Source organism: Magnolia sinica, chromosome 3 (assembly GCF_029962835.1).
Source record: "Magnolia sinica isolate HGM2019 chromosome 3, MsV1, whole genome shotgun sequence".
NCBI lineage: Eukaryota > Viridiplantae > Streptophyta > Magnoliopsida > Magnoliales > Magnoliaceae > Magnolia > Magnolia sinica.
Genome location: NC_080575.1, coordinates 104,301,817 through 104,314,827, shown reverse-complemented (window position 1 = coordinate 104,314,827; position 13,011 = coordinate 104,301,817). Strand labels below are relative to the sequence as shown.

The 13,011-nt window shown below is 40.1% G+C and overlaps 1 protein-coding gene across 4 annotated transcripts; it reads left to right on the top strand.

The window, feature by feature from the left end:
* Positions 1 to 4,039: 4,039 nt before the first annotated feature.
* On the top strand, positions 4,040 to 12,631 carry LOC131240516 (protein NRT1/ PTR FAMILY 5.2-like). 4 transcript variants are annotated; one of them, XM_058238790.1, is made up of 4 exons: positions 4,040 to 4,241; positions 4,774 to 4,920; positions 7,505 to 8,058; positions 11,670 to 12,631. In XM_058238790.1, the coding sequence occupies exons 1-4, from the start codon at positions 4,113 to 4,115 to the stop codon at positions 12,577 to 12,579; spliced, it is 1,740 nt and encodes a 579-aa protein (XP_058094773.1). In that variant the 5' UTR covers positions 4,040 to 4,112; the 3' UTR covers positions 12,580 to 12,631. The 4 variants fall into 4 exon arrangements, with proteins under 4 accessions (XP_058094773.1, XP_058094772.1, XP_058094774.1 ...); XM_058238789.1 differs by having other exon boundaries at positions 4,042 to 4,245; positions 4,703 to 4,920; XM_058238791.1 differs by having other exon boundaries at positions 4,107 to 4,245.
* Positions 12,632 to 13,011: the final 380 nt, after the last annotated feature.

The following is a 13,011-nucleotide window of genomic DNA, read 5'->3' as shown; positions in this document are numbered from 1 at the left end:
CCCGGATCCAATGAGCTGGTTGGGATCCCTGACTGTGGGCCCATCCTGATTTATTTTCCTTACATCCATGCCGTGGGGCCCACAATTATGTATTTCCCTTACATCCATGTCGTCCAACCGTTTTGAAAGCTCGTTTTTAGGCAAGATCCAATTAATGAAGCAGATCCAAATCTCATATGGTCCATACTGCAGGAAACAGTGGTGATTGACCATTAAAAACTTCTTGTGGGTCAAATTTTTATTTTTTTGGATCAAGTTGATATTTTTTTGAGCCATTTCAGCCCTTTGTAACCTTATCAAAAGGTTGGATGATAAATAAAAGTTTTTAATGGTGAGGATGGCATATAAACATCATGGTCAGCTTCAGTAAGGTTTCAACGGTGGACGTTTCTGTTCCCACTGTTTGATTTTTTGTGGCCTGAATTTTAGTCTCCGAATCTATTGTGGTCTTTCAAAAACGAAGGACAGAGTGGATTTATCACAACATCTGTGGGCCCCACAGGTATATCTCTCTGCCGGTCGTCACAGGCAATCCGCTCCCTCTTGCATCGTATCCAACCCATTTCTTGGAAAAATTGCCACGTAAGCTTGAGCCTACGTGGATCCCTATGATTGGGCCATTTTCTTTGATTGGTAGATGATCATCTTCACATGATCTAAACAAGAAGACGTGAGCCGTACATTTGGCTCATCTTGGTCCCATCAGATCCCTTCCTGTTTGGAATTTTGGGTGGATTCACCAAGGTTAGGGTGTCCTTATCCAATTCCTGTCTTTTGTTTTCAGGGTTTGTCTCTTTCGTTGATGTTATGAAGGGCCAGGATCGTCTGTAAACCCGTTTTATCCACGGTGTACGACACCCAAGCTTGTGGGGCCCAGCATGTTGTCTATGTAAAATCCACTCCGTCCATCAGCTTCTATTCTCGATTCTAATACTTTTAGGGATAAAGAATTGGCGATATTTGGAAGTCAGGTAGCAGATACTGCAGTGCACAATATGAATGGGATGCCAACTCTAGATTTGTGTGGGGGCCACCATGGTGGTTATCTTCTGTCAAACCCGTTAATCAGGTATAAGTCACCAAGATGAATGAAAATACATAACATAACCCTGATCTAAATATCATGCAGGCCACACCATACGAACTTATAGGTTTTAGGAGAATTTTTACATTGTTTTCTTTGGTGTGGTTCATTATATATTTTTATTAGTCTGATATTTAATACGTACCGTTAAAATAATTTTTATCACCTTATGGACGTGGTGGATTTACATATAAAACAGAGAGGACCCCAAAAATTTTAGGTGTTTATACGCATATAAGTCTGGTCCGTTTTGGTGTTTCACAATATCAAATGGTATGGTCCATAGCATCCATTGCACAAAGCGGGTAAGACGCCTGAGCTCCGTGGGGCCACCCTGTTGTGCTCGTCACATCCACTCCGTCCATCAGGTGAGCCCCGCGATTTAAGATGCAGTAGCCAAAAATCAGCGACATCCACAACTTAAGCGGGCCAAAACACAGTGGAAAATGGGGAGAAGACACAAACCATTTGTTTTTGTATGGACCCAAAAATGATTTGTATTCCATCCAATCCATTCATCAGGTGTGTCTCATCATCTTGAGTAGTCACTCCAAAAATTATCCCTATAGAACATTCAGGCGAGCCACACCTCTTGAACTTAGAGATTTTAGGCATGATATAAACTTGTTAACCCTTGTGGTGCCCACCTGAGTTTGGATTTGCATTATTATCAGGCTGCACTTTGAACATTAGAAACATTAGCTGATGGACGGAACGGATGCCACACGAACAACACGGTTGTCCCTAAAGAGCTCAGGTGTTTTACCAGCAGCATACAACGGTTGCTGTAGAGGATTCCGCTCCATGGAATCTCTTGCCTTGTTCTACATTTTGGGTTTTTCTCCAAGGTCATGCCTCAAGTGAAACGGCATAGAGATGTTTCTAATATTCTAGATTTTAACATTTTATAATTAATAAGATATGATTAAAAGATAATCAAATTTCTGGGTTCTGATTGTTTTATTCATACACTTGGTAAACAAGCTTCTAGTTGTCCATTTCTTTAATCTTAAAATAATGTATATCATGCATTTTATTTTAACGTGGAGCAGTGGTCAATTCGCAGTCCTTTTAATTTTACATTTAAAAAAGAAAAGATTTACACAGTCATTGGTCAGCTGGCGCCAATTAGTTGGAATAAGGCCATGGCTTGCTTCGCAAAATGCTAAAAATGAGTTTGTCTTGTTCTATTTAATTAAAATTATATACAAGAGGTGGTGATTATTGGTTGTCAAGATCATTTTAATGGTTAGCGAAAAGCTCTAATACATAATTGTGATTAACTATGATGACATGAATTTATTTTTAAACGTTTACTAAATAGGACACATCTGATGATGGTGCACCTAATGATAGTGCGCAATGAACACCACTAATGCATAGGTGCAGCGTACGTGCTCCACGAATAGCGGTAGAGGTGAGGGAGACCGTGATGCTGTTAGGCTATTGATCACTAGCCATGGGATTTTTCCGACCAAATTATGGATATATTTTTTGTCATCATGTCTTTTGTTATCTCCTTAATATTTGGGTTTTATCCATTTCATGGGTTGGAAAAAACTCCCTCAATTTTTCAAAATTCAGTCGCGCAAAGCTAGACTGAAGGCCTCTTGACAACAACACCAAACCAATAGGATTGATTGTGCACTTTGAGACTTATCCACCTTGATATTATTGAGTTCTATAAAATAATAATTTATGAACTTGTTGGAGTATTAAAAGTCTCTTAATATACATTATTACACAATCCTCTAACGGCTCGAGTTTTTAGAGAAAGTGGTTGCTTAACATGTTATTAGAACGAAATATATTGTTTTTAAATTATTTTGTTTTTTCGTTTTTTGGGATCTCACATTAAATTTCAGAGCCACTATTTAACGCCATCGTTTTAATAGATACATCCGTATTTTCGTAATTTGGATACATATATCAAACAAATTAGGGTTCATTGGAGATCTTATATTTGGAATGCAAATGGAATCTAAATCACAATTAAAATCAAGGTAAGTCTAAATTCTTAGTTGTGCTTGGTAGTTGGAATGAAATGCACTAGAATTCAAAAAAATTAAAATGCATTGAAAATTTGTAATATATTTATAAAACTTTATTTTGATTACCAAATTAACTTTAATATTTTCAATTAGTATACAATGTGATTTTTGACAGGGTGATTGTACTAAGCCCATAGAAATATATACTATAGCAAAAAATGATAAAATTTCGAACCTTGGGTGAGACACAAGCATAAAGATCACAAACAAGCAACTCACTATTATTTTGTGACTGTTAATTTACATGGACAATGTTTAGATAATTTAGATAATTTTATTGATGTGATTTTAATGATGCAGGTCGATAATTGAATTATTATCTAATATCATCAGCATGCCATATATATAGTAGATTAGTAGCTTAGTAACATCTTTGTTACACATGTGACTTTCATGCAATTAAAAGAAAGCTAAAAAGGCATTTCACTTCAATTATAAATGAGTCATGACATAAATGTGAGATTTCAAAACACACAAGAGTGGTGTATTTCATTTACTTCCCGTTTTATTTACTTCAAATCTATGTGGAAACAACTTTTGAAAGCAGAATGCACTCAAATACATGCAAACCGCCCTTGGGTGTAAACATCACTACTTCTCTTCATTTTCTAGCCTTGCCACATTATCCCATGAAGAGTTTACCTCTATGGTACCAAATTAACACTTTGGTAGGGCTATCATAGGCCAGGTCTAGTGTTGGTTTAGGTCTGGATTTGGAACTGTTAGGGCTGGTCCTAACCAAAATTTTGTATTTGTTGAGCCCAACGGGCCCATTAACAAACCCACATTAGGTGCTAAACGGTGAAAAGACATGTACATAAAAAACAGGCTTAAAACAAGCGTAAGTTACGATATAACGTAGATATTAAAAAGACGGCCGCATTCAACTACCCCTATTACTTTATTATAAATATGGCCATGCTTTTTCACATGAACTCCCAACCAAACAGCAAATTTTCTGCCTTCACCAAACAATAATGGCAGTGGTGGAAGAGAAGGGCGTTAGAGATGGGTTAGACGATTTCACCCAAGATGGGTCAGTTGATCTCAAAGGTCAGCCCATCTTACGATCCAAGGGTGGGAGATGGACTGCATGTTCTTTCATTGTAGGTAAGGGACTCCTTTCATATGTTTTTTAACTTCTATTATTGAATTTTCAATCCTCTTTCAGCTTGTAGAGAGAGAGAGAGAGAGAGAGATTTCACATAGAATACTTCCTTTCCTGCAAACGTGTTGCATGGTTAGAACATCTGTGCCATGAAAATTGTGGGTTGCCCTATAAAGATCGCCCATAGCTCTTCAGAAGGGCTTTGAAGTTGAAACCATCGGACGGCTGATAATCAGACTGTGTACGGGTGTAGCCCGCCTAATTAGTCTAAATGATTGGATTTTTTTCCGAATTGATCTTTATGGTGCGGCCCACCTTTTCCACGGATAGGATGTTCTACACAAGTGATAGCTGGCAACAAAAACAAAACAGTCGAGAAATTAAAAAGAAGAAGAAGAAGAAGCTGAGAGAAGGATTTCAGCAGTGTTCCTCAATTTTTATTTTTATTTTTCTTTGAAGCGTACGAGGTGTTTGAGAGGATGTCTTATTATGGAATAGCAACGAACCTAATCCTGTATTTGTCAAATAAGCTCCAAGAAGGCACAGTCACTGCATCAAACAACGTTACAAATTGGGTTGGCACCGTTTGGATGACACCGATACTCGGCGCATATATTGCAGATGCACATCTCGGCCGATACTGGACTTTCGTTATTGCATCCTGCATTTATCTTGCGGTAAATACAATCTTCATATTCCACATACGTGCTTCCATTATTTTACTTCACGTCCTTAGTAACTCTACACATCTATCTTTATTTCTTTCTTTCTTTCTTCACACACACCAGACACGCAACTGATTTCGAGGGAGCGAAAGAACCACACTTATGACATATGTTGTGATTTTATGTAGATGACCCACAAACTACTTAGAAAAAAAAATTAGGGTAAACTAAAATATTGAAATTAAAGTGTTTTTATTTTTTTATTTTTTTTATTTTTTAAAGCAGTGATAGGTTGACTACATTTGTTTCTTCATTTCTTCTTCTACGATTTGACAAATCCAAAGGGGTCTAGGATTTTGATGAATAACTGACATTTATTCCATGTGTGCTGTGGATGAGTCAGAAGCATTTAAGAAATTGTGAGGAACTCACACTTTAGCCGTGTGCTTAAAATTACTTTGCTAAAGTTGACACATGGCATGGAAACATCGCAAAGGCGTGACTAAGGTTTCCCGAATGAACGTGAAAATCTCTTTTGTCTTTCTTGGAAACCCGCTGATGTGATGTTTTTTGCATGATTAGGCAGTGGGGCCCACCAATTAATGGGTTCACACTGCTCCTCGACAAGTGGTGGGCCCACCGTCTGATCAACGTTAGATCAATATATGTTATTGAACCAATTCTGAAAGGATGATCCGGTCCATACACCGGATAAGAATGAAATGATAGTTCACCACCTTTTTTTGACGGGAATCCTCTGCCACACCTAATAATAGGTGGTGTTGCTTTGTGATGTGCTGGGCACTGTGGGGCCGCCGTGATGTGTGTGTTTTATGGACGCGGATTAGCTACTGACAGGTTGAGTAGCCAGAGTGGCTACCGAAGTAACGTCACCAAGTTTCATGTGGCCCACCATGATGTATGTGTTGCATCCACACCGTCCATATATTTGGAGAGATCATTTTAGAGCATCATTCAAATAATGAGGCAAATACGAGGCTAGAGTTGAGCCACCATAGAAAACAGAGGGGAGAGTGACGCCCACCGTTGAAACCTTCCTAAGGTCCACCATGATGTTTATTTGAGATCCAAACTGTTCATATGTTAACGCAGACGTGAAAGAAGGGAAAAAACAAATATCCGGTTGATCGAAAACTTTTGTGGTCGTTAGAACTTTTTAATGGTGGGGCGTCACTCTGGTCCACTTGAGCTTTGGATCTGAATCATTCTTTGGATCATGCCTAATATGGTCTCTCCAAATGGATGAACGGTGTGGATACAAAATATACATCATGGTGGGGCCCACATAACTTGGTGACGTCACTTCAATAGCGAGTCTCGCTACTCAACCTGTCAGTAGCTAATCCGCGTCCGTGTTTTATATCCATGCGGTCCATCCGTTTTTTGAGATCATTTTAGGGCATGAACTCAAAAAAGAAGCAGATCTGAATCTCAAGTGGACCACACCATAGGAAATAGTGGGGATAATGACACCCACAGTTGAAACATTCCTAAGGACCACCGTAATGTTTATTTTCCATCCAACCTGTAGATAAGGTCGTATAGACCTGGATGAAGGAAAACACAAATATCATAATGGGCGTTCAATCACCACTGTTTCCTATGGTCCACTTGAGATTCGGATCTGCTTCATTTTTGTGTTCTTGCCCTGAAATGAGCCCACAAAATAGATATGGACGGCGTGGATATAGAGTACATATATCAAGGTGGGCCCTACATCACCCAACACATCACTACACGCGGGCTGGGGGTGGTGCAAGCAACACCACCTGATCCACGTCCACATGCAAAACACCCAAACTCTGTTTGACCCACCACGTTATATATGTGAAATCCACTCCATCCATCAGGTGTCCTTTGATGCTAGGCCCTTCGGCCAAAAATAAGCGGATGGATGTAAGCCATAGGTTTGTATGTGGAGTTACCATCGTGTGTATCTTTCATCAAACCCGTTCATCAGGTGCGACTCACAGGGATGAAGTGAAGTTATAAAAATCAGCCTGCTCAAAAATTCATGGGGGCAACAGCGGGTGATCTTAGTGGCATTCGACGCAATATTACATTGTTCCCATTGGTGTGGCCCACCTGACTTTTTTATGGGATGATCTTGCATGGAGTAAGGGATTAATGTCATTACCTGACTGATGAACCAAGTGGATTTCACATGTGTAACAGGGTGGGTCCCCTAAATCATATATGTTTGTGTTGTGGAGATTCAGTCCCCCTTTTCCAAGTTGTGGTGTCCCGTTCACCCTGAATGTGGCATACGTGCGCACCATGCGCAAAAGGTGCACTCATCACATGATCCTAACCGTCTGATTCGTGGTTCTCAAATGAAAGTTTAAAAATAAATTGACCAGTAGTCCAAATTCAATCACCAAAATCAGATGTTTTAGATCGTCCAGTTGTTGTGAATTTTAGATTGTGATCCATCCATAATAGGGCCCACCATTTCGACAGTCAGGATGCATGCATGTCACACGTATTGTGAATTATTGGATACAAACTATTGCATGAGAGAGAGATATGGGCCTGGGCCCTACGGAAGTTCATGACACTTGGACATTGTACACAGGGCATGTCGTTGCTGACACTAGCCGTCTCGATTCCATGGCTAAAGCCACCGCATTGCAATGGTCCCTGCGAACCAATCTCTACGTATAAAGCGGTCGTGTTCTACTTCGCACTCTACACAATTGCAGTGGGGACAGGTGGGACCAAGCCCAACATATCAACCATGGGTGCAGACCAGTTCGACGATTTTGAGCCTAGAGAGAGGGTCCAGAAGCTCTCATTCTTCAACTGGTGGATGTTCAGCATCTTCTTTGGGACACTCTTCTCCAACACATTCCTTGTTTATATACAAGACAATGTGGGCTGGGCCTTGGGTTATGGGCTTCCCACATTTGGGCTTGCTCTCTCACTCCTGGTTTTTCTAGTGGGCACTCCCTTTTATAGGCACAAGCTGCCCTCTGGGAGTCCCTTTACCAAGATGGCTAGGGTCCTTGTCGCTGCCCTAAGGAAATCGAAGGTACCCGTCCCTACCAACCCGAAAGAGCTTCATGAGCTGGGCCTTGAGGAATATGCCAAAGCTGGGAAGTTTCGGATAGACTACACGCCGTCTTTGAGGTTAGTGTTTTTCACCCTTGTTTAACCTTCAAAATCTCTTTCTTTTCTTTTCTTTTAAGTCAGAATCAAGGGTTCAGATCTTGTCTTCGGGTGGGCCACATGTGTGTTTTATTGTTTTCAATGGGTTGGGTAATTTAATGGGCTTTGACGGCCTACGGGCTAAGATTGGGCCCAAACTATTAGTTTCATGGGCCTAAGTGGCATTGCCCATTTCTTGTAGATATATCAAATCCAAAACAAAGATCCAATTTCATCCAATCACAACAAATGGAAGTGTGAGCGACTGGGAAGTGATCCGGTGTGGGGCCCACCACTTACAAGGGTGGTCCTTGCACCTGACGGCTATATCGTCGACTTCAGTGTGGATGGTGACACTAGATCAGTACAGGTAGGGGAGATTCGGCCCATGTGATGTGAGGGGATCTTCATCAGTCTATAGTGTACACGTGGCATATGGGTATGATGGTGCCGAACCATTCATTCATTCACCATAAGGCTCTAGGGCATCGACCAAACCACACGTTGGATGTACCATCCTGGCCACTACAACATTTTTAAATGGTCGGGATTGTCCAATCACTTTGGTTTTTTGGTCTATGAACCATTCATGGTTGTCTCAAATAAATGAACGGGTACGATCATCGTACACATATGCCACGTGTAGGGCCCGTGGACTGAGAAATTTTATAGGAAGCCGGTTGCATACTCAGTAACTCAGTACGCTACTGAGTAAACTCTGTGGGGCCCACCATGATGTGTGTGTCTTATCCACGACTTTCATCCGTTTTTCCAGATTTGAAGCATATGCTTTGGATTTTAAGCCGTAGAATTTATTATCCCCAATGTTTCCTGTGGTGTGGTCCACTTAACCTTTGGATATGCTTCAATTCTGGATTCATTCCACAAAATGATATGGCAAAACGGATCGACGGTGTGGATAAGACATACATCACAGTGGACCCCACATACTCGACCGCGTCCCATTTTTTAAGCTGTTGGAAATGTCAAGATTCAATGAATAGTTACCATCTTTTTTCGCCGACATGAAGTTATTGATATTCTGGCAGCGTATGACACCTGATACTCGGGCACTCAGAAACGGTACACATAGCACACATTAACTCAAGTGAAACCCACTAAATTGTAAAACCTACCGTCATTAACATACTATTCAAAATCAGATTGGTTGAACAATTGCAACCACTGATTCATAGTCAGTACTTGCTTGTTGAAATAAGATGATATGATATTTTACAATTTTGGGCGTCCAATAGATGTCCACATTTCCAATAGTCATATGATCGAATAAGAGATTTTATTTTATTTTATTATTATTTTTTTTTGCCATTAGAACAGTTTAGTTTAAATTAGTTGAGTGACACGTATGCAATCCCAAGTGTCTGAGTATCATCCATCACACTCTGCAGGAGTATCAAAGCTTTAATATCTTTAGATGAGCAAATGGTTAATTACATTACAGCAAGAGTGATTGATAGCCATGCAGATGTGACCATTCAATGAAAAGAGAGAAACAAATCATGAGTCAACTCCAACCATTGGATCGATCGGTCAGAGACTTTTTGTCTCAAACGAAAGGATGAGTTGCTTTCCTTTCAAACATCTTATGAAATAATTGCTCTACCTAGACATGTACACGTGAAACACATCATACCAATCGAGACCGTCCAAATCGTCGGCCCCATCCTAGATGGACAAGTCAGACTCATTGGAGGATTTTTCTGTTGTCGAATTTGGAAATTAGGAAATTATTTCAGTGCCTCTCGAATTTTATCCAATTGAGTAAGGTTTTTTTTTTTTTTTTCAGTCTGGACCAAATCGAGTTGGTGAAATCTGGTCAAACTGAGTTGACTCAGGTGAATTGAGTTGCATTCTTTTGAATTTTTAAACTATTGTATAAATAAATCAAACGGAATCATCCAAGTTGGGAGCTCTAATTTAGATAGTTCATCAACAAAAACTAATTTTGATTTGGTTTTCCAATGGGCTGATTGGTAGACATTTATTCAATGGTCTAAATTCAATCAAAGGTTGGAATTGTTAACTCAATCTAAATTTCAACCATTGGATTCCATTGGACATTGCTAGCGTGAGTTTTTTTTTTTTTTCCTTCTTCTTTTTGGGTAATCTACTCACCACACAGGCCACCCCATTGAGATTAATGTACAGCCATTGATTTTCTTTCAAGTACACACGTTCACCTGATGAGTGGATTGGCCCGATTTTGATGGTAGGTCATCTTAATGGTGGGGCCAAACTTTTGAAAAGGTTAAACGTCCCTGATTAGTGAGATGTTGGCACTAATATGGTAGTTGATGGTTGTATGTGTGACCTACACATTGATCCATTATTGGGTAATCCAGTCCATCTATACGTCAAAATCTTTGTTGATAGAAAGATCCCAACAGTCAGTATTTGGACCTTTTTCAGTTGAATGTAGACCATTGTTGTGTTTCTCTTATTAATTGTCTATCTGCAGACCCTGAATGAAAGGCTGAGATAGTTCCATCTGGGAGAGTAATCCATGCATAGTTCATTCAAGGTTAGATGTAGAGCGGGTTGAAGACACTTTCATGGCAAAGATGGATTGGAGAAGGCCTAATTGGAGGCGAAAATGATCCGGACCATCAAAATCTTAAAACAGTTGTCTCTCGCAAACTGGGATGAAATTTTTGACATATCATATATGATTTTGGGGTAGGACAAGCTACTTTAGCCAACCAACCTGCTAGGTTGGCCATGCTCGATTTTCAAAATTCCATCAGATCGATGGTCAAAAGTCTCTTTTCTTTTCATTTTTTCTATAAATAGTAAGTTTTAGTTGGAGTATAACTTTTGATCCTTTGAGTTATAAGAGCCGTGCCCAAAATGGAAAGTCTTAGAAAAGTCAGGAGAATAATGTGGTTATGCTAAATTGAGCACTTATTATTTTTGGCCAAAAACCATAAAGTCTAGTAGGAATGGAGACCGTCTATAAATAATGAGTCACGTTTTTAGGGTGTTTGAGTTGGAGTTAAGAGTCTAAAACTCAGTCTTAGGTTTAAGCTCATTAGTTGAAGTATTGTAATTTCAAAATTTTAAAAAAAAAAAAAAAATTCATCGACTAATTTATTTTGAATTTATTAGAAATTATTTCTAATTTTATCCCTCGTGGATTCAAGGAAGCTTTGTGAGGAGTCCAGAGAGCTCAGTAGATTCGGAGTAGATATTCCCTGAGAAAGACGGTGATCAACCTCATCACGTCCCTCCCTGCATCAAGGTGGGATGCAACAGATTAATGGTCAGGATTTGCTTAGCGATGGCCCAACTCATCGGTCACCATGTCCCTTTCTTAAACATTGGCTGGGTCATGCAGGATTAGGTCGGGTTGGTTGAGACTGAATTACAATGCAACGGGTTGGGTCGGGCTTAGGCTTCATGGGCTTTAAATAGATCTGGTTCGACCACAGGGTTAATAGGTCACAGGTTAGTTTTAGAGTTTTTGCTAAACCCACATGCACCTCTAGTCACCTGTTCAACTGTTCTTTCTAATATGTTGGTTTTGAAGTTCCTAACAACACATCAATGATAACTTAGTTACCTTATGCTTGTAGGTTTCTCGACAAGGCGGCAGTAAAGACCGGTCTGGCCACGCCATGGATGCTATGCTCAGTGACCCAAGTGGAGGAAACCAAGCAAATGATCAAAATGCTCCCGATTTTGATCGTGACATTCATACCAAGCACCATGATCGCCCAAGTCCACACCCTCTTTATCAAACAGGGGACCACTTTGGACAGACACATGGGACCCAAATTTGAAATCCCTCCAGCCAGCCTAACTGCCTTTGTAACCATCTTCATGCTGATCAGCATCGTGATCTATGACCGATATTTCGTCCCGGCAATCAGGAAGTACACCCACAATCCTAGAGGGATCACATTGTTGCAAAGGATGGGGATTGGCCTAGTGATGCATGTGATCATCTTGACCATCGCAGCCATCTTCGAAAGGAAGAGGCTAGAAGTCGCGAGGAACCACGGCATCACACAGCCCAAAGGGGTAGTCCCTCTCACCATCTTCATACTCCTGCCACAGTTCGCGTTGACGGGGATTGCCGACGCGTTCGTGGAAGTGGCCAAGATCGAGTTCTTCTATGATCAGGCGCCACAAGGAATGAAGAGCTTGGGAACATCATATTTCACTACTAGTTTGGGAATTGGAAATTTTCTTAGTAGTTTCCTACTTACAACAGTAACTGATATAACTAAGAGGAATGGTGGGAATGGGTGGGTGCAAAACAATTTAAATATCTCTCACTTGGACTACTATTACACGTTTTTGGCTGTGATTACTGCTCTGAACCTTGTTTGTTTCGTGGTTGTTGCAAAATCATATTCTTATAGTGTTGATATTATTGAATCAAAGATAGAATTGCAGGACTCGGGATTGCCTAACAAGGCTGGTATTGAAGAGAATGCAAGCATGGAGGATGATGGAAATAGCAGGAAAAACCTGTTGTAGTTTAGTTTGTGTTTTGTTTTGGGAATAGTAATATAAATGAAATCCTGAAAGCATTTGAGATGGAATTTCCATGGCCCTCTCTCTCTCTCTCTCTCTCTCTCTCTCTCTCTCTCTCTCTCTCTCTCTCTACCTCTTCTTGTTTTGAGATTCTTTGATCTTATTTTGATCTAAGCTAGTTTTCTGTATTGCGGCCCCAATGCCTAGATGGTTGAATATGAAAACAGAGAGGAGCTAAAAGATTTTCTGTATTTGAGACAACCCAAAGGGGTTGAATATATAGAGATTACAGTCATCTATACAAGGAAAATAATAAAATCAGATTCCTCTACCCATGGAAACAAACTATACAAGGTATACTAGCTATACAAGGTATACAAGGTATACAAGGCATGTGAGCCTGTCTAACAGAATAAATGGAATGGTTCATCCTTT